The following is a 21,608-nucleotide window of genomic DNA, read 5'->3' as shown; positions in this document are numbered from 1 at the left end:
ATCATTGGTAAACAATGCAGGAACCCATGGATAACTTTATTAGAGATCCTTTATTAGTTGCCAGTATTTTCACTTGGGGGTTTTCTACTCGTTATAATGAAATTCGCTTAACTCTGTAAAACAGCCCATTGAGAAGCATGAAATGCCCTTTAACAGGGAGATTGTCTCATCAGTAGACACCCTCTCCTGAGCTCTGGTTGTTAAGTACCTTAATTTCAGCTATATCCCAGCAGGAGTTGTTGGTGATTCTTTTTAACCTGCTGGTATAAACTGAGTTCAGCCCCAGCCACTGAAAGTTCTTAAATTCCTTTACGTTACATGTATCCTACTTTTTAATGCAGCTGCTTATTAAACTTGTACGAGTAGTCTCAGAATGCCTAAGAAATACCAGGATTGCCAACAAATTTTATTCCCCAAAGCACCTTTATTCAGTCTGATAGGAACAGCTGTTGTTATCCTCGTAATATATTCAAGAACCTGTTTCAAATTACAGTAATGGATCACTTCCAAGGTTCTTCTCCTCAGGCTTTCTTGGGTCGTCTTAGTTTGTGAGTCCCACAATGTCCAGGTATTTTGCAGTGACAGCCTGCGACTTCTTGGTGAGGTTGCCTATGACTGAGAGGAGCCCCTTCAGATGGAAATGGAAGACAGCCTCTGGTTCTGCCTCCAGCAGCGGCTCCAGTGTTCTGTCGAGGGCTTGGTGGGCCTTGACTCTGTGGTCGTCCACGAGCACCAGGCCACTCTCCACCACGGCCCGGATGTCCTTGAGCCTGAGATAGCACTCATAGAGGTCCTCGTCTGCTGCTGCCTGGTCTGGATCCTCCTCACAAAGCACCTCCCGCAGTAGGCTGGGCAGCATGACTGTCTGCTCCATGTCCTGCACAGCCGTGCTGTAGCACCTCAGCGCCTGGAGCACGCAGCTCCTGGCCAGCTTTCCCTCGGCGGACTGCATGCTACCTGGTGTTTTGATGCTGGGTAGGACAAGTGGTAGCAGGCTGATGTTTTGAAGCCTGGTTGCAGTGCAGGGCCTAGACAGAGGATGGAGGCAGATATATAGTGCTAGCCTGAGTGGGATGATCACGTTGCTTGTGCAATTAGATCCAGGGGTTGTGATTGGAACTAGGTCCTACACAGACCTTGACATGGAGGACAGGAGGGGCAGGGCGGGGAGTCTGCTGACACGAAGTGTTGACTCAGATCAGCCCATTTGTTTGGGAGGTTAGACACAACCTCGGTGCCAGAAAGCCAGCCGTCATGCTTGGCTTTATATTGCTATGCTACACTTATTAACATGCCACACAGTTTTCATTATTTATGACAATTTTGCAACTTTACAACATATTTTTATTAAAATAATCATTTTGTGTGGGATTGCATGATCCATATTTTGCAAAAACATCAGCAGTATTTTAACTAGCACAACCAATCAGAGAAAATATGAAGGAATTAATCCATTATCCATGTACATGTTTACTATGCAACCTATGCCATTTTTAGTAGTTATTTTTGTTGTGGAGTAATGCAGTGAGTGTGTGTGTGTGTGTGTGTATATATATATATATATATATATATATATATATATATATATATATATATATATATATATATTTGTGTGTATACACACACACAGTAGTTATGAAAATAAATTCCCATTTAAAAGGAGGAGGAAAATGATAAACATGAAAATGAATGGGGGGTGTTAAGTGGTTTAGGTGCGCAGTTGCTCCCAGCATGTCATTCATGATTGCATGTAGCATGTACCTACAGTAATGCTCCTGGTGAACAGCACTCACATACACACTAAGACGGGGGCCCTGCTAATGAGAAACAAGAGTATAGAGTGCAGCCTTACATTTCTCCAGATATAATATCACAAGGCCCCAAACTGTATGAAATCATTGGCTAGAACCCATGAGTAAATATTTAATTGTTTCCAACTTTAGAAACATCATCAGATCACTTAGGCACAGTGAACTTGTCAGTGGGATATTAGATTTCCACTAACAATATTCTCTTTGCGAAATTCAAGAGAAATTCAAAACCAAAAGCATCATTCCTCTTTCTTGTCATTGTGATACTAATCACCTGGAACTTCAGAAATTCCCATTTTAAATGAAGGTTTCATTTCTGTATAAAACAAGACAAGATTTTAAACACCATTGACCAAATATCTGTTATTCTGGGACAAGCCCAGAATACAAGTGCCAGTCAAAAGTTTGGAGACATCTACTGGAAATAATTTGTTTTTTAACAAGATAATGACCCTAAGCACTCCTTGAGGTTATGTAGTAAGTATTATCCTGTGAAATAAGGAAAGAAATTGAGTGAAATGAAATGACCTGGCCCCCACAATCCCCCCCCCCCCCCCGACCTGAACCCTATAGACCTGGTTTGGGATGAATTGGATCAAAGAGTCAGAGCAAGGAAGCCAACTTGTGCCCAGAACCTGTGGAAAGTCCTTCAGGACTGTATGAGAAGCATTCCAGGTGGCTACATCTAGAAGCTGTTTATATTGTTTGCGAAAACTTTGCGAAAGTCTTTAACAATTCTCTTGGTCATTGTGTCAAGGCCTTTTATTATAAGGTGAATAACACCTAAAATAGAGACAAAAGCATTCAAATCAGGTGTGTCCAGGCGTTTGGCTGGTGCTGAATGTGGCAAGGTTGGCCTTTTGGTGTGGCAGTGCTGGGGTGGATCATCTCTATTGGGCCTTTGTTGATTTTTAACAATATACACATTCAGAGGCTCAGCAAACTGGTTTAGTCAAAACGTTAATCATCTGGAGTGTAATGAACCGCCTGATCACAGTAAGTCGTATACTTTTATTACTAGCAGAGCTCAGGCAGAGTGGTCAGACTTCAAGTCCATCTCAGGCAGCTTGTCAAAGATTAGGCAACAGTGAAGGGTCATTATCTAATTCTTATCTGACCAAACTTTGCACAGACTGAAATGAGCCTGGCTGTATCCCAGTAACCTCACCTCATTCGCTCTTATTATGATGAAACAAGCCCAAACTGCTATGCTGGCAAACAGGGGAGGAGCTATAAATTCTGGGCCCTCTGACAAAAGGTCATCTTGGGTCCCCTGCACTAGGCGGTCGGCACTTACTGATGAAATAGGGGACCCCATTTACCGATGACAAAATTTGCTGGCTGGTGGATATCTATCCATCCATCCATTTTCTGAAACCACCTATCCTATTCAGGGTTGAAGGGCATCTGGAGCCTAGAGGCACAAGGTGAGGAACAACAGAGGATGCAGCAATCAACCCATAGGACACTAACACACAAGTCTCCCACACATGCACACCTATGGGCAACTTGTTTACTCCAATTAGCCTCAACGTGTTTTTAGACTGTGAGGTGAAACCAGAGTACCTGGATGACAACATGCAAACTCTACACATATATGGAACCCTGGCAGGGGCTCAAACCCTGGTTCCAGAAGAATGAGGCAATAGTGCTAACCACTGCAACACTGTGCCTCCCCATACTGGGGGGCATCATAATGCTTTTAATCCTATATACTGCATAAGAAAAATAAGTCATAGCACATCCCAGACACTCCACAAACGGAAGGTCTCAACTTACCTTTACGCTGACTACGCTTACCTTTACGCTGACTACGCTTACTTTTACGCTGACTACGCTTACCTTTACGCTGACTACGCTTACCTTTACGCTGACTACGCTTACCTTTAAGCTGATTACGCTTACTTTTACACTGACTACGCTTACCTTTACGCTGACTACGCTTACTTTTATGCTGACTACGCTTACCTTTACGCTGACTACGCTTACCTTTACGCTGACTACGCTTACTTTTACGCTGACTACGCTTGCCTTTACGCTGACTACGCTTACCTTTACGCTGACTACGCTTACCTTTACGCTGACTACGCTTACCTTTACGCTGATTACGCTTACCTTTACGCTGACTACGCTTACCTTTACGCTGATTACGCTTACCTTTACGTTGTTTACACTTACCTTTATGCTGATTTACCTGCCACATCACAGCATCGCACTAGAAATTCCTCAGCATTTTACTTAAACATGTGAAACAAATTGTATTTCATTAAAGCTGAAATTCCTAATATGGATTATTCTAGCCCTCTTAAAGTTTATTTCACTTCTACCTTGGCCTTGACCCTTTTGTTCTATGTTTAGAATGTGAAAAACTGACTTTTTCGGTGGCTGGACTTGTCCTGGGATTTCATTTTAGGTCACTGACCCTGCTGCCTAAGCAGCTGGTGTTGGTTTCAGCTGTAAAAATGGCTTTTCCTGAATTTCACAGTAAAAATGCATTAATCGTAAAGGTAACATTTTACTTGACGGGGCACAAGCAATATACTATTATGCTGTTACTTATGTATTAATTAACTACAAACTAAGTTTTAGTTACATACTTATCTCATGTTAATTCATCATTAATGAATTGTTATGCATGTTTTATCTCAAGAAGTATATTACCATATCTGTTAATTCTGTGAGCTACTGAAGGAACTACGGAAGGAACTACTGAAGGAAGTTAAACTCTGATCCCATGTTTGTTCATCAGTAATGAATCATGATGCATCTTTCATCCCAAGCAGTGACCATGTTTGTTACTATATCTATTAATTCTGTAAACTTTTGTGAACTACTGAAGGAACATGCAGTGAATAACACAAGTGAAATACTGATCTCATGAGTTTGCTCATCATTAATGAATCGTGACACATTTTATCTCAAATAGCGACTATTTGTTCATGAGTTGTACTTCATTAATAGCTGAGTTATTACTAAGTATTTGTGTCCAGTCAAGTAAAGTGTTACCATTGTGGTATGTTTCCAGCAATGCAGTACCATTTACTTGCACAGGGTGGCTTTTCTATAAGTTACAGGTTGCAAATACAGACCAACACCACAAGGTGACCTTGTATTACTCTTAGCACAAATGCATGCAGCGCAAAGCAGAGCTGAAGACTGATTTTAAAGAGTAACTTTCCTCTGGGATGCTTTGCATGAATTTTATATAAAAATAAAGCTGGAAATACCAGAGAAATATGAACAATGCACAAAGAAGCATTTAACATCAATGTAAATTTTGTTTTATTAGAACTTGGGTTTTTCAATTAGAAAAACACGATGGAGCTTTCAAAGGCATCACACAAAATGTAGACATTTAAATCAACCAGTCGAAGAACTTCCTAGCTACGGCACAACATTAAAAAAACTGGAAAGAGCCTCAGAGCAAAAACAAATCCTTTTCTGTTATATTCATATATAACTAGCATAAAAGAAAATGCAAAAGGAACTGAAACTTAAATGGATGTGCATGAAGACCACTACATGAGATCAGCTACACTATCATTCCAAACTTCATAGTTATTGCATTTAATTTATACTATGGTTTTAAATTTTTGTACTTTTTTTTAAAAAAAGGATGAAATAAATATGTTCGATGCAAAGCCACACCAGACAACTCCTATGAAAAAGAATTATGTTAAAACCCTATTCAGCTGACATTCTACCTGAGCCAAAGTAATGTGATTCTCTGATCTGTTGCCATCTCCCTGTCTGGCCTCTTGCAGCATTAGTAGATCAACAATAAGCTCCTGATGGCTTTGTGTAAGCACTGCATCCTCCAGTGCACTTCAAAGGTCTGCATGTTGGTAGCCTGCAGTGATTTATGTGGTATTACAGCTGAAACAATTGCTTGGGGAACTACTTCCATGATTTTACTTAGCGTTGCTTTTATGAAATTTCTTTAGCTATAATTAGATATTTAGTGATAGTTTAAAAGAACAGGATTCCAGGAGATGGACTGATACTCCGTTTCACTTTTTCCTGCAGGTAGAATGTTAACGCCTTTATTCTATAACTTTTCATATTTTTCAGTTACTTCTCTGTGTAAAAATGAAAAACATCTGCCCTTCCCCTGACCATTATAAAAACTATGCATTTTGAACCCCCTTTTGACACAAGTCCTGTCGCCCCTCCACAATGATCTCCAAGACGTGGGTCAAGTCCATCATTTTGGTGAGCATTTCCATGATGTCAGGATGCCCTTTGGCCCCACTGATGAACTCCTCCAATGTAAGCTCACCTGGTGAAGGAGAAAACATTGAAGATGAGCAGGTCTGTACCCCTCTACCGATCAATACCTTTTGACAATGAGAGCCCGTTCAGGCTTTGAAAGTTTGCAGACCATGGCTTTTGCAGTAGGATGCAATCGAGAAGATTTAGGAAAATCCTACAGGAACAGCTGAACTTTATATGGAATCAGAGTCACTTTAATTAATGGCAGGTGTGTACTAGGTATATTTAACATGAGATTGAATGTCGGTCGATTCTGAACACAGCCATATCCTTAACTGTGACAGGATGTGCACACTTATGCAACCAGGTTCTTGTTTTTAATTTAAACATTTTTTTCCCCTAAAAGGTTTCTATTTTTTCATCTTGTTTGTATAAGTTGCAATTTCACATTGATGGTGGAAAAGGTTTTGACATGACTGGCCTTGGTTTAATTTTTACCATCATATTATCCCGCCATTTTAACAAGGGTGTGTTGATTTTTTTATACCTACCGTAGTACAGTTTAGGTGACCTATAATCCTTTACGTGTACTAACACTCTGCTTTTAACAGTCTAATTTGCTACCAATAAAATGGAACCATATTTCCATAATGCACAGAGACACACCACTAACATCATCTTCAGCTTTCCAAACGGATGGCTATCTTTAGTTTAGCCTTACAGAACTCTCCAAGCATTGTGATGTAGATAACTTCCCACTACACATTGCTTCCACCATAGGAAAATATAGAATAAAAATGCAGTGATTTAGGACTAAATATTTGGTGAAAATTTGTGTGCGCTTGTTACGGTGCTATTTTTCTTTATTCAGTAAAAATAAATTCAAAATGAAATTACTGATTTATTGTTATATTCACATAATCATGGAAGTACTGTGTAGTTCATTGGGCTAAGCCTGTGATCAGAAGGTTGCTGGTTCAAAGCCTAGCCTTGGCAGAATAGTCACATGTCTGTGGACCCTTGAGCAAGGCCCTTAACCCCCAGCTGCATGGACACTGCATGCTGGCTGACCCTGTGCTATAAACCCCCCCCCCCCCCCCCCCCGCATGCTGGCTGACCCTGTGCTATTACTCCCCCGAGAACAGTAGGGTGTAGGCAAAGAAAATGGGAATTTCCACCTGAAGGTTAATGGAATATCACTATTAATCATTAGGGATCTTGAGGTTTGTGTTGTTTTACTCGTTGGGAGTTTTTTTCTAATATTCATGGATGCCTCCCATGTGCAGAGATGAGAAATGTATAGATGGAGAGCTGGCTCAATTAATGCCAAATATAAACAAAGGAAGCGAACAATGTCAAACGAAAATATGAGTAATGGGGAAGCTAATCCATGTATCTTTCTGTATCTTACCATCTCCATATGAGTAACGGGAAGCTAATCCATGTATCTTTCTGTATCTTACCTTCTCCATATGAGTAACGGGGAAGCTAATCCATGTATCTTTCTGTATCTTACCTTCTCCATATGAGTAACGGGAAGCTAATCCATGTATCTTTCTGTATCTTACCTTCTCCTTTCACATCAATTTTCTCATAAATAAGGTTCACAATTTCCTCCGGAGGAAAGTCGTAACTTCTGGTAATGTCCTGTATGGCCTAAAACACAAATTAAACATTGAATGGAATAATCAAAAAATATATATTCAGTCACAGCCTTCTCCCCCACAGATAAATATGACAAATGGCAATGCAAATGTAATTTACAGCCACAAATTTATGTGAAATTCTTTGTGATGGCTCGCATGATGTTAGTCTGCCGGATGTTTGTTGTTTTTTTTCTTTTCCATTTTTGCACCCAGAAGGTAATAATTCATTACAGGCCATTAATAGTCTAGTTGCTTTACTTTTATTAACATAAATCATAGATATTTCAGTAGCGAATTCAAGGTGTTTCATCTATGGCATTACAAAGTAGGTGATAAGAAAATGCATTTAAAGAGCAGTAAACATTCTCTCCTTATCAGTTACTAAATTTGTGAAATGAGAATTACAAGTAAATAAGTTTTGGTTTGAGTAGCCTGCCTCAGTAAACTCATTGCATGCAAAAATAGTTTTGTGGATATTATCGAAGCCAAAAGGTTTTCTCTCTGTATTATTATTTATTACACAGTGAAAAGGTTGCACCTCACATCGTGCTGTAATATTGATATTCCTGGGAAGTTCGGTCTATCAGTCACAGTAATGCAACACGCAGATGGTCTCTGAACTTTAACTAAAATGCATACTGGTTGCAACCAGCTTTGAACCACTGGGAAAGTAGCTCACTGGGATCAGGGGGTAAAATCAGATTAAGGCTAATTTTAGGTTAGTCCTGATCTACTTTTTCTTCTTCTTATACTTAAATCTTACTAACTGCAGGCTACTTAGTGAGTAACATCCCTGGATATTCCTAAATGCCAATGTAGTGACAATTCCTCATCAGATTTAAGTTCTAGTTTATTGTATCTGGTGAATCACGGCTCGTTTACCTTAAATATGGTCTCCAATTCATCCTTGTCAATTTTTCCATTTCCATCTTGGTCAAAGAGTTTGAAATACCACTTGAGTTTCTGGTTAATTTCTCCTTTTAGCAGTAAACTAACCGCTGCGATATATTCCACAAAATCGATATAGCCGTCCTAACAATGGCAGAAGAAGAAGAAGAAACAGTGGTGGGTTCATCTCTTAGCGGACATTCACAAGCAATTCAGAGAGTATCATCAAAACAGCCTGGAGTTTGCACTTACAGCTACACCTTATCATGTTGATAATGTCAGCTTTTGTAATCAAAATTTAATCATGACAGTGATACCAGGTCTCTGTGTTTATGTGGCTGCCATTTTTATTTACATGACTTTTAGTCTGTATCACCTAGACTAACTTAATCTGACAGGAAGGGGAAAATCCTGCCTCTGTATCAGACTAATCCTGCATTCAGAATCCCATCCACTCACTCTCTGTGCTGTTAAAAGCCTCACATGTCATAAATATCCCCATTTTATTCTTTTACATTGAATTACTAACAGTTGATTTTATCTAGAAAATCCAGACACATGCTGAGGACTGACAAGGTGAGATAATGTCATTTTAAACTGTGTCAAATTTAAACTGTGTCTGCCTTGACTGACAAACACACAAACAATGTTACCATGTCTATACAAATATAGTGTTTATAGTATTTTAGCATATGTGGTTACTTGAACCAGAAATCTTAGTTTGGTCATTATTCTGTGGCAGTTCAGGAATTTGACCACATGACAACATTTTATGTTCATACATTTCTAGTTTTAGCATTTCTTAGCTTTTCTCATTATGGTTCAAAAGAGTATCTTTAGTATTTAAGTAGGAATCACTGATATTCTAATTACTGCCCATCAGCAGTCAGAGGATGGATGGATGGATGGATGGTTGGATGGATGGATGGATGGATGGTTGGATGGATGGATGGATGGTTGGATGGATGATTTAACCCAGTGTCAACCTAAAATTTCATCAGGAATTGCCTGGACCACACAGTGACCACTTGCACAGAAAAGACCACAAACTGTGAATTTCAAAACCTAATTTCTCCCAGAACTACACTGTATTGCTGACCAATGCAAACACAGAACCTAGAAATACCTACAGTACATCAAATCACAGACTCCATGAAAACCACAAATGAGTATGAACTAACATGCTGGTTAAAAAAATGCAACCAACTGTTCTGCTTCCCATCTCTGCAGTGAAAGTACTCGCTTCTGCAAACCTGCACAACTAGGGAACTTAAATGCTATGGTATGAAACTGGGACAGCCTTGTCACTTATGCTGCATTCCAATTGAACTTGGTAGTCAGAAATTCCGGGTTCCCAGTCAGAAATTTCAGCTGGGACTTCGCCTGAAATCGGAATTCTGACTCAAAGTCTGAGGGATCCTTGCAACCATGACCTCAGCATGCAAGATGGCTGTGCCCTTTACCAACAGAAGTGAAAGCTGTACGTATATACTGTTTATTAGTAATTATGTTTTATTTCTGTTTCATTAAATTGGCCAAACACAGTACTGTCCAATTGCTATCAGTGGACATGTTGCTATGGCCTTCGTATGTGCAAAATACTGCGTAATGTGTTGTTATAACTGATATTGGTAACATTGGCTAACAATGAACCGGGTTAGAACTAGAGCCTGTTTCAGAAAGCAGATAACCAGATAACTTGTTGGATTTAAGGTAGTCTGGGCTAATTGTAAGTGAACAAAAAATAAAGACCATCTAAACTGGGGCACCTTAAATTCGCCAGCTTGTCCATTAAGCAAGAAATCCTCCTTTTTTAAACAGGTTACTGCAAATGCTAAAAGACGTTCTGACTTCTTGTAACTGGAACGCGGTTAACTAGGGTGCGACGTGATTCCCAACTCCGGCTCCTGACCGCCAAGGTAAATGGAATGCAGCAATATCCTGACATTGGAGAGTCTGCAGTTTAAGAGCTTATCTATAGAACTAACACTGGATATGTTAAATGCTGAGGAAATCGAGACATCATGCGAGCACAGACACATCATATGGCTAAGACACCGAGTGACAGGCATCCTACAGAAATGTTTTGAGCATTTAGCTTTAAAATGGTGCAATATTCATTACTTTCATAAACGTTTCGTGTCACACCATAATAACTTCACTCCCATAATTATACTATGCTAAGAATTGCTCTGTGCTGTAATCGCTAGTTTAATATCCCTGTACCATAAAGTGCAGGCCATTTTCAGGGTTTTTACATTTTCAGTGCCCCCCCGTATGGGCGATTTCAGTAACCCGTGCTTGTAAAAAATTGTAAAATGTGTAACAATATGTTTTTTTCATCGCTCCGTCATCCCTTGATACATAATATTTTTTCATTGCTCCATTGTCTCTTCAGTTAGGCTAAAACGTCAGAATCCCTTTCATTTCAGACAGTTCAGTACTCTATGGTATTGAATAATTATGTACAATGTACTTATTACTGTATATAATGTTGGTAACGTAACGTGTTACTGTGTGTAATTCATCAATTAAACTTTACCAAATATACATGAAAATCACGTTATATATGGGGTCTGTGGATGGTTCACTATTATCCCCGGTTTGGTTTATCTACTGTAGGTCTTGGAATGTGTCACCCGCAGATACGGCTGCACTACTGCATGTCTGTCAATGACATCTGTTCCCTTTCATTAACAGCATCCAGCTAAATGTGGCAAGTGAGCGCGCCGAGGATTTAAGAACCTCACCCCGTTCATGTCGAAGGTGAGGAAGACTTGGTCCACATAGCTGCTGGCCTCCTGTGTAATTCCCTGCAATCCCAGCATGCTTTTCAGCTCAAACAGCGTGATCAGTCCCGAGGGCGACTCCCTCATGAACTTGTTGTACCAGTGGTGCATGTCCTCAGCCAGAACGTCGTCCAGGTTGGAGCCCTGGGCACCCATGACTCCTGCCGGGGGACGTGCCTCTCCTGGTCCCTTCTAGAAGGCTCTGAACTCAGACAGCCTAAACCTCTTAAGCCACTGGCCTCAGAAAAGGAAACAAGCGCCCTTAATGGGATAACTGAAGCTTTCTTCTGGGAAAATCGAAACGCCTTGGGGAATCGTGAGGGATATGGAGATGTGGAGTGTCCCTGTGAGGTAACTCCGCCCCTTCGGCTGCCCCAGTGCTGCTGCGTGTGAATGTGTCTCTGGGCTGTGATGGCACAAAGGGCTCAGACTGCCACGAGTACAATGCCTGGAACTCCCTGCGGCATGGAGAAAAGCAAGTGGATGATAGACTGCCTTTGGGAAGTGGTGGCTGTTTGTCAAAACAGACAAGGCCTACCTACAGGATTAAGATAATTTCCATCTTCTGAAGGTGCTGCATTTTACATAATCCATTCTATTAAAGCAAATGGTGTAAATCTTCAGCAGCATAAGAAACATGTCATAACACTAATACCACACTAATGAGCATTTCCTGTTACAGCCCAGTAGTCATTTAATAATTTTCCGTTGTTTATTTTTCTGCAGAACATTTACGCATTTGCAGTAAAGCTGAAATGAAGGAATTCCCTACTCCTTTTTTGAAATCTCCAATTGGTAAGAGATCTGCGGACAAGACTCCAGGAGTGAGAGAGGAGAAGGAACATTCCAAGATACAAGCACTTAGAAGCCTCTCTCAATGCTTGTTGGTCTGTGCTATGCATCAATAGCTAACCATATATGCATTAATAGCTATCCACGTATATCCATTTATGGTGATAATGAAATTGACAGTATTATGTGAATAAGACACATCGGAACATCTTCCCATCCTCTTAAAGGCACATTCCTGAGCTAGAATGACCCCAAACGCTAGTTAGAGGTTTCGGATTAGAGCAAACAACAACACTTCCTTATTTTGACCACTTAGATGGGCTAGCACATGCTAATTGAGGTAGGAGAATCTGCATTCTTAACTTAAAGTTTGAATCCCCGCCGCAGTCATGGACACGTATCATCCCCATCCTGACCTCCATGAGAGCAGGGAAGGGCAGCCACTTGTTGTGGCGCACAGAGAGCTGGGCCATGTGCTTTGCTCAAGGAGCCAGGGACATGCTAAGGCTGGGCTTGAACTGGTGACCTTCTGATCCCAGATAGAGAGGCTTAGCCACTGGCTGCCCCCAAACTAGTTTGTTCAGTTCGTTCCATCAGCCCTTGACTGCGCGCCACTAAGAACAACATGCACAAGCGTTCGTCACAAACTTCTTCACTTGGTTGCACCGCCTCTGACGCAAATCGTTTGCAATACTGCAAAGCATGAGCACATGCTCGCCCTCTACTGGGCAATTAACCTCATTACAATTAGAAAAAAATATCTACTTTTGATTAATGTAAACAGTACATTGGAATCTTCCCATCCAGGATGTACCCTGTTCCTTCCTTCCTATACTACTTGGCTCCAGTCCCCCCACCCGCCCCCAACCTTGAAAAGTATGTGGCAGACAGAAGGATCAATGTGTTTAGGAGTAACAAACTTTATTTAAAAAATTATAAAAAGAATGTCTTTAGTCACTGTAGTTTAAAATTACCCCTCTTTTCATACATACTGTATATTATCCTATATTCTTTTTATAAAATCCAAAGAGCACCATTTATGGCCCCCTAATTGCACCTTATCAACAAATGCCATTTACATGTCCCCATATTCACAAGCTGCCTCAGTAAATGCTGGCAGATCCCGTTTATGCCCCACATACACACAGTAGTAAAGGAGACCGAGAAGCTGCTCTTTACAGCAGCCTCTTCATTTAAGCCGAACTCCTCCGTTCAGGCTCTTTGACTCCACAACGTCAAAAATCAAGGGCCAGTCTGTGTATATTTCGAGAAAACAATTCCTATAAGTTCCCCGACTGTGGCACTTCAATTTGCTCATAAATGTTAGTGTAAACTGGGAGCCACTGGTTTCCATCTCCTTGCTTTCACTTCAGATCTTCGGAGGTGTCCGTCTTATACTTGGTCCTATATGCGGACTTCCCAAATGTGTAGCTTTAAGACGTAACTGCAAAAAAAACAAATGAAATCTAATTACATTTATAATCACGTGACAATAAGAGGGATGGGATTCTGTACAGGTGCAGAAAGTTTAACATCCCTGAACAGTTTTACTTACAGTCATTCGATTGGCCATTCAGTGTGGTATTCCCGACTGTAAGGGAGAGAAAAAAAAAATGTCAGTCCCTCATGATGATGTATCTCATGTGTACTTCTCTTGCTTACAAGTAACATGTGTGTAAACTGGTGTGTAAACCCTCATCCACAGTACCACCCTAACTTCACAGAGGACAGGAATGCTAACGTAACAAATTTTGTTCCCGGTGGAGGAAACCAATGAATCCTGTTTCAACGACTCCTGGGATTGATATTGCTGCTGTGGAAATTGTGCGCTTCCTTATGGAAGCATAAAGATACGCTGCTTAGCCAAAAGAATATGGGCACCCCTTCTGATTATTGAGCTCGGCCGTTTAAGCCACACCCATTGCTAGCATAAACCAATAAATCACGCACACAGCCGTTCAGCCTCCATAGACAAACACTGGCTGCAGAATGGCTCATACTGAAAAGCCCTGTGACTGAACTTGACACCATCATATGATGCTACCATTGCAACAAATCACATGATCAAATTTCTGCCCTGTTAGACCTGCCCCAGTCCACTGCTAGTTCTGTTTTGATGAAACGCAAGCGTCAAGGAGCAACCATAGCTGAACAATGAAGAGGCAAGCCACAAAAGCTGACAAACCGGCACCGTAGAGTGCTGAGGCAAAAAAAATTATAATAATAATCGCCTTAACAGAGTTTCAAACTGCCTCGGGCAGCTGTCAGAGTAAGAACTGTCCATTCCAAGCCTTATGGACCGAGTTGCCATGACTGAGTTACTATGCCCAATGCCAAGTGCAGCAGTAATCGCTGTAAAGCGCCTCACCATTGGACTGCGGAGCAATGGAAGCCAGGAAGACTAAAACAAGAAAACATTTTCATAAACTGAAACAAGTTACAAAAATAAACGATAAACAAAAACAATAATTGCTACTGAATCCAACTGAAATAAGAAAAACATTATCATTCTTAGTACCATTTTTAAATATTTACAGTAAAAGATCTTGTATGCAGTGAAACTGGGATCAAGGTTCTGCCCTGAATGCTGCTCTTGAAAAACAATTAATTGTAACATTTCTTACACTTACACACACGCAATAATAATTAGCTGACATCTTAAGTTGGATATTTGACGGAACACAAGAGATCGCTAGATAATGGCAGAGCAAGCAGTAAGACTCCTAAAAGCTGATGCTCCATGTGCAGGATCTGACTTTGGGAACCTTCCTGCCTGTGTGCCGATTATAGACATTTGGGTATTTCCAACTTAGTGCCCAAAGTTTGGGGAAGGCCGTTTCCCCTTCCTTCATGACTGTGCCCCTATGCTCAATACATCCATGGTTTGCTGAAGCCGGTGTGGAACAGCTAGACTGGCCCGCAAGGGCCCCGACCTCAATCCCACTGCACATCTTTGGGGTGAACTGCAACTACGACATCAGTGCCTGACCTCACATATGCTCTTTTGGCCGAAGTTCCACAACCATGCTCCAAAATCTAGTGGAAAACCTTGCAAGAAGATTGGAGGCTTTTACAGCAACAAAAGGGAGACCAACTTCATGTTAGTGGCTATGGTTTTGGAATGGGATGTTCAACAAGCACATGCAGGTGTCATGGTGAGGTTCCCACATACTTCTGGCCAGTCAGTGGACTTATGCATTTGAATACGAGCTCCTATGTCTTCAGTCCCTTGCAAACCCTTGATTCCTCCCATGTGTTTTTGATCGTGCATTCCTAAAGTCAACAACTGCAGAAACTCTAATGCAGATCGTTCGCCATCATGTTGCTACGCGTTGCTTCCTGTTAACATTTTGAAACTGCCGTCTGAAGGGGGCAAACATGGGCACATCTAAGCGACAGGCTCAGTGTGGATAAACAGCCTCATCTGGGAGGCCAGATGTACCCCCCAGATATAACGCTCCCATTAAGAGGGGGCTTCCCACCGTTAACCATCTGACTCATGTCTAAAATGATAAAAGCCAACATTATGAGATGAACAGTTTGTCCAGGTGGCTTCCTATCTGCCTGTGCGGAGAGCACCAGTGACTCACCCGCCATACGCGAACTGTCAGGATCGATGTAGAGTGGTTCCCAGGGCTTGAACTCCTGCTCATACAGGCTCTGCCGAAGCACGTTCTGCACCATAGACCTGCTCAGCGTGTGCTGGACCAGCTCAGTATGATCCTGGGGCATGTGGAACATCAACCAGAAGTGTGCCGTGATGCTGCCGTTGCTGGAGGGGATGACAGGAATGCTGTATGGATGTTTCTGCTCTCAAATGCATTTCTGCATCAGGCATTAAGGACCTCCGGCTCCCATCTGGGGGTCGTGAGGCTCACCTGAAGTTCTTCACACCCACGCTGGAGAAGTACCGGCCCAGGGCCGGGGAGGACGTGTAGATGTCACCCAGCTGGGCAGCAGGGAAGTATGAAGTTGGAAAGAAGGAGAGAGAAGAAGATGTAACATTTTAATGCAGCACATTCCTCAATGCTGCAGAAAGCAGAGTTGGGTAATTCAGGCCCCGAGAGTAAAAGTCCAGACCGGGATTTTGTTTCAACCAATGAATTGCGCACTCTGTGACTGTGACTCTTTATGCTCAAGTGGTTGGTTGAAACAAAACCCCGGTCTGGACTTTTACACTCTGAACCTGAATTACCCAACTCTGGCAGTAAGGGTGCAACTACATGCACTCCTCCATTCAAAATGCAATCGCGGTGAATCTTAAAATGCAGCAGCTATGAAACAGCAAGCATTTAGCATGGCCAGCATTATTAACAGAGACAAACCAAACTGTTCCTAGAAAATTTCTCGTATTGCAAAGCAAGAACCACAGCAAATGGACCACAGGCTGACCTTTTTCTGGAGATAACGTGAAAGCTCTGTGCTCTGTGGGGACTTCATTAAGTGCAGATCTTCAGTGTAGTTCTGGTTTATAAGCCTGAAGGTACCAGTGTAAAGGCGTTCGACCACAAATGATCCTCGGTCAAACTTTTCATCCTCATCTTGATACACCACTGCCAACCAGTGAAGGAAATAAGAACAGAGCCTCGCAGACAAACAGTACAATCCACAAGGTTATCAAGGTTATTTCAGCTGCTTAGCAATTGCCTTTCTTCAATTCAAACAACCTGGTGCAATTTAAGTCCTTCAGAAAGTTTGCACAAAGAACCTGCAAAACTTAGTTTACTGTATGTGCACAGACTATTTCAGATCCTTAAACATCTCATTAACTCTGTTTTCATTGTCACCATTAGTAATACCAATATTTATTCTTCCAGACTGAGAATAAAACTTCAATTTACAAGACCAGTAGTTTCAAAGCTTTTAAGCATGTAAATATATTCTTTGTTTCTCTACTTGACAGATGTGTTTGGCCCATACCTGAATAGAGGACTAGGGACAACACGATGACCAGGAAGATTACCAGAAAAATGATTAGTATGACCATCCAGAGCTTGAGTTTCCAGATGACTATTCTGTTCAGTTCATTCCATGGGCTATTGGCTGACCGCCTCTAAGAGGAACATGTACAAGCATTTGTTACGTTACAAACTTTGGAATTCAGTCAGACCAAAACATTTTTTTGCTTAATTCCCACCTTGCATCATGTTCACGTGATGCAAGCCATCTGGTGAACTGATGATCAGCTGCCAAAAGCATAGGGCTGGTGGACGGAGAGCTTAGAGAGGCAAGCAACCAAGAAGGACCTACAGCGAGATGCTGCTGGCCGAGAACCGTCGAGAGAGAGAGAGAGAGAAAAAAAAAAAAAAACAATGAAAGGAAGTGAGGGAGGAAATGAAAGACAGCTAAACCAAGGCCAAACAGGTACATGAAAGTTCAAGGAGACCAGAGTGCAAGAGCAATATGAGAGCAGATCTGCTGCAACAGCTACTCTACACAGATCAACTTTATTTAGACGCATTTATTTGTCAGCCTATGACTTAATTTCTGAAAGTGGGTTTGAATCAAGTTTGATCTGGCTTCTGGATATTCTAGAAACCATTAGAGAAGAAAATGGTAATGAAGGATCAAGAAAGACTATACTCAATGGCTTTCTGTCTTTATATGTTCGCTGTTCTCAGCACAGACATCCCTGGGAGACTCGGACCACATCTGAGTCTCATTAATTCTGCAAAAAAACACTTGAGCGTGTTGAGATGGTTACGGCCACGGCGCAGCACAATGCGAAGCAGATGGTGGACACTGCAATCCCTGCTACACCAGCAACAATTATTCAGTAAATGCATAAATAATCAGGATCCAGAAGAAACCCTGACTTACAGTACAATGGTTCAGTTTGCCTAAACTGAGATTCCCAAACATCTCGTTAGTTGCTGATAATAGCCTTCGGCAAGAGAAACATAACACATTAATTGCTGTTATAGTTATTGTGGAAATCCAATTATGAAAAAAGAATTTCTCAATTTACACAATGCTGTATCGTCGAAACATGGATAAATAACCAGCCTCAATAGCTAGTAGCGGTTTGTTTTACAGAGAAGTGTGAAGAAACAGGAAACAGAATCAGCTATGAATAGAAACATAAAACATATTTTTTGAATAAGCAGATTGAGAAAATTAGAAGGAAGAATGCAACAGCATACAGCAGCATCAAAACTATGGGATGGAATTGGGGTATAAAGCGAGAGACAGAACACGTCTTGACACGGCTTTTTTGGCATGTTAACGGACACGTATATTACGTATGTGTTAAGGCATGATAATGTGTTAACAGGTGCAAATTGTGCAGGTTGATGTCAATTTTGAGCCTGTTAACGTCAAAGAAGTTAACAGGTTTTGACCCTTTTGTTACAGGAAGTCCTGTATCTCTGTGCAAAAGACATGGCGCTTCCTGGAGACTGAGCCAGCCCCGATCAGTCATTAACTTAGTTTCAGCTAGTTAGTTTAGTTTCACTTTATTTTGGCTTGCATTCTGCAGATGGATTGAATTTTTCCAGTGCGAGCGGCACCAGTGAGAATTCAGAATTAGCCACAACTCCACCACATTCCATCTGAATATGTAAGCAGTGATGTAGACCGCATGTTCGGGGCAAGCAGCTGTGAAACACACGCCATGTAGAGAAAACACTGGCTTAGAAAGCGGTTTGAATACTCCTCCAGTGAAACGTGGCTCGTACATCTTGTTCGTCTTGATGATACAGTGGTGAGGTAAACAAGTACGTCCCATTTCACACTGTCCCCATACACTATATGGGCAAAAGTTTTGGGACACACCTCTTAATCACTGAATTCAGGTGTTTCATTCAGACCCATTGTCACAGGTGTATAGAATCAAGCACCTAGTCAGGCAGTCAGGTTGGCAAGCATTTGTGAAGGAATGGGTCATTCTGAAGAGCTCAGTGAATTCTGCCACTGCAAAAAGTCAGTTCATGAAATTTTCTTCCCTGCTAGATATTCCACAATCAACTGTATCTGATATTATTGCTAAGTGGAAGCGTTTAGGAAAAACAAACTCAGCCGCGAACTGGCAGACCATAGGGTGTTGTCACAGTGCACAAAGCAGGGCTCATAAACACATGGTTGGGTTAGTTATTGTGGAACTTGATTGGCCCACACAGAGCCCTGATCTCAACCCCATCAAACACCTTTGGGATGAACCAGAATGCAGATTGTGAGCCAGGCCTTCATGTCCAACATCAGTGCCTGACCTCATGAATGCTCTTCTGGATGAATGGGCAAGAATTTCCACCGACACACTCCATAATCCTGTGGAAAGCCCTCCCAGAAGAGTGCCAGCTGTTATAGCTGCAAAGGGGGAACCAACACCATACTGATGCGTATGGATTTAGAATGGGATGTCATAAAAGTTCCTGTGGGTGCAATGGCCAGGTGTCCCAATACGTTTGTCCATGTAGTGTATTCTTAACACGTTTTGACCCTTTGGGCCTTCCATAAAAAATGCGGCGTGGAGATGTATATAGGGGGAAATGCCGTGTCGAGACGTATTCTGTGTCATAGCTTATACTCCAACGGCGTTCCATACAAAACGGGGCTCATTCTCTGGCTGCTCACCTCTGCTGCAGCAGTGCCGCGATCGCCAACGCTCCCGGCAATCTGAGGTCCATTACGGGCACCCTATGCGTAAACGATCACGTCATCCTACGTCAAGGAATGCGTCAAGCGTATCAAGTGTCACGGTGCGCGTGGTCACACATGCGCACGCAAGCCAACCGTCCCTAGTCTTTTACTGAGATATATACATACATACATACATACATACATACAGATATATAATTAGTTTTCATTCATAAGTAACAGCTAGTGGTTGTCATGGCTAACACACCTTACAGCTTAGTTTAATGAACAAGCCCGCATCAAGAGCTCAAACTGTACCAGCAAGTCAATTTCCTCGGGGTTGTTATGCGTGTCCTGACAGAACCTGTCTCCGTTTTCCTGTGGAAACATGTAAATGCACGTTTGTGTTTTCAGTTGAAGTTCACTATTATCTTGGTAACAAAGATGAAAACTGGAGAACCATAGGGGTGTATAGGGATGAATGAAACCTTAAAAACATCTACTGCAATTTAACATCTCTCCCTCTGTTTTTCAATTGCATTGTTTTGACAAGTTAGTATCCTGAAACACTTATTTCATGCAGTACTGACTGGTATAACCACAGACCCATTTCGAAAGAGTTTTACAGAAGCGCCTAATATAATTTGGAAATCTCACCCAATAGACATTTGGGCCTGCATCTATTCCGCAGCTGCACAAATGAGCTAATGAGCCATCGTCACCCCCACCACCAAACGCCACCCACCAAGGGCACAAGGACACCGTCTTTTGCTGTAATGTAATTTAAAATTTTAACAGTGACGATCTTGCAATAAATAACCTCAGGGGCGTGGCTACGGATCATTACCCCCCATCAACATAGTTTACAAGGGGGTGTCACTGTTATTACAGCTATTATTAGAACCCCATATTTCAATTAAAGTTTAAATCCAACGAAAAGCGCAGTTCCGTCACAGAAAAACCAAGCACCGCACCCCCCTCGCACACGCACACACCGATTCCAGGAAAAAAACCTCATTAACTCACCTGGTGTGAAGCAATAACTTAGGCTACCGGAGCCAAATATAAAAAGCACTGTTTGACTTTCTCCTTAAATACATAATTGAAATAAACTGATGCTATTTTCGCTTATCCGCAGAGTCAAGTTGCCGGTCCGGGTCAAGGCTGTTACCCCAAACCCGGATCTGTGGCGCCGAAGTCCGTGAGGATATAAACAGCGGCGCAAACACCGGCGCCCGTCTTCGCCGACACGCTCCCATTCCGCGCTGTACTGCTGGTTCTGTTTTGTAATTTGCGTTACCTTAATTCCTACTGCAGTTTACCCGAGTGACCTTTCCACTGTTAGGGCATACCTATGTATTTCTGCTTCGCTCTTTTCCAGGCTATATAGCGCCTTTCACGGGTCACGCACCCCCGCGGCACTTGCACGCAGCAATCCCACCGCCGTCAATCTTAAACTTACCTGTTCCTTGGCACCATTTTCTGTTAGCGTGTTATTATTCTCCAGGGAAGCACTCGTTTCAGCTCCTTTGGGTTCTAACATAATGTCGTTCATTTTTTTACTGCGAATGTATGGATCCCGTAACTTAAGGTTACAAATGCGCACCCGGAAGAATGAGTTATTCCCACTGCTTGGTTATACCGAAAGTTTTCCTTTAAGATTTCTCTTAGTACAAGTAGATTAACCCAAGTGATACATTGTAGCGCAAAACCACGAATATAAAATCAATCGCCTGCTTGAGCTTATTCCGAATTGATGTGCGTTTCGCCAAACTTTGTTGGCATGTGTGTAATGCGCTATAGGCGTAGGTCGGATGTCTTGTCTGTCTGGTTGGGCGGGAGGGGGGCGTTAATCGGATAGTAAGAAAATGCACCCATGCAAAACTGAAAGGAAC

General features: G+C 41.9%; 3 protein-coding genes across 3 annotated transcripts; all 3 read right to left on the bottom strand.

Annotated features, from left to right (window-relative positions):
* Window positions 1-334: 334 nt before the first annotated feature.
* On the bottom strand, window positions 335-1,090 carry thrsp (thyroid hormone responsive). Its single transcript, XM_072701513.1, has one exon. The coding sequence runs from the start codon at window positions 950-952 to the stop codon at window positions 542-544; it is 411 nt and encodes a 136-aa protein (XP_072557614.1). The 5' UTR covers window positions 953-1,090; the 3' UTR covers window positions 335-541.
* Window positions 1,091-5,076: 3,986 nt separating this feature from the next.
* Window positions 5,077-12,723, bottom strand: guca1c (guanylate cyclase activator 1C). The gene is made up of 4 exons (XM_023839444.2): window positions 11,308-12,723; window positions 8,552-8,701; window positions 7,592-7,679; window positions 5,077-6,090 (listed from the first exon to the last, which is right to left on the bottom strand). The coding sequence occupies exons 1-4, from the start codon at window positions 11,500-11,502 to the stop codon at window positions 5,939-5,941; spliced, it is 585 nt and encodes a 194-aa protein (XP_023695212.1). The 5' UTR covers window positions 11,503-12,723; the 3' UTR covers window positions 5,077-5,938.
* Window positions 12,724-13,038: 315 nt separating this feature from the next.
* On the bottom strand, window positions 13,039-21,569 carry LOC111858062 (TPA-induced transmembrane protein). Its single transcript, XM_023839441.2, has 9 exons — window positions 21,176-21,569; window positions 20,032-20,091; window positions 19,711-19,773; window positions 17,059-17,191; window positions 16,531-16,691; window positions 16,017-16,087; window positions 15,729-15,910; window positions 13,694-13,729; window positions 13,039-13,582 (listed from the first exon to the last, which is right to left on the bottom strand). The coding sequence occupies exons 1-9, from the start codon at window positions 21,266-21,268 to the stop codon at window positions 13,572-13,574; spliced, it is 810 nt and encodes a 269-aa protein (XP_023695209.2). The 5' UTR covers window positions 21,269-21,569; the 3' UTR covers window positions 13,039-13,571.
* Between the last annotated feature and the right edge of the window lie 39 nt (window positions 21,570-21,608).

Source organism: Paramormyrops kingsleyae, chromosome 17 (genome assembly GCF_048594095.1).
Source record: "Paramormyrops kingsleyae isolate MSU_618 chromosome 17, PKINGS_0.4, whole genome shotgun sequence".
NCBI classification, from domain to species: Eukaryota; Metazoa; Chordata; class Actinopteri; order Osteoglossiformes; family Mormyridae; genus Paramormyrops; species Paramormyrops kingsleyae.
Note: the sequence above shows the minus strand (reverse complement) of the source record. Positions and strands in the feature narration are given on the sequence as shown.

What these genes read in the sequence shown, in the direction of transcription:
- LOC111858062 (XM_023839441.2), bottom strand. Translation starts at nt 21,268, where the DNA reads ATGAACGACATTATGTTAGAACCCAAAGGAGCTGAAACGAGTGCTTCC. An exon ending in CCGAGGAAATTGACTTGCTG is followed by an intron (nt 19,774 to 20,031) that starts GTACAGTTTGAG and finishes GTTTACGCATAG; the next exon opens with GGTGCCCGTAATGGACCTCA. An exon ending in CACGTTATCTCCAGAAAAAG is followed by an intron (nt 16,088 to 16,530) that starts GTCAGCCTGTGG and finishes CCTGCTGCCCAG; the next exon opens with CTGGGTGACATCTACACGTC.
- guca1c (XM_023839444.2), bottom strand. Translation starts at nt 11,502, where the DNA reads ATGGGTGCCCAGGGCTCCAACCTGGACGACGTTCTGGCTGAGGACATG. An exon ending in TCACCTTCGACATGAACGGG is followed by an intron (nt 8,702 to 11,307) that starts GTGAGGTTCTTA and finishes TGCCATTGTTAG; the next exon opens with GACGGCTATATCGATTTTGT. An exon ending in AATTGGAGACCATATTTAAG is followed by an intron (nt 7,680 to 8,551) that starts GTAAACGAGCCG and finishes TTTGTGTTTTAG; the next exon opens with GCCATACAGGACATTACCAG.
- thrsp (XM_072701513.1), bottom strand. Translation starts at nt 952, where the DNA reads ATGCAGTCCGCCGAGGGAAAGCTGGCCAGGAGCTGCGTGCTCCAGGCG.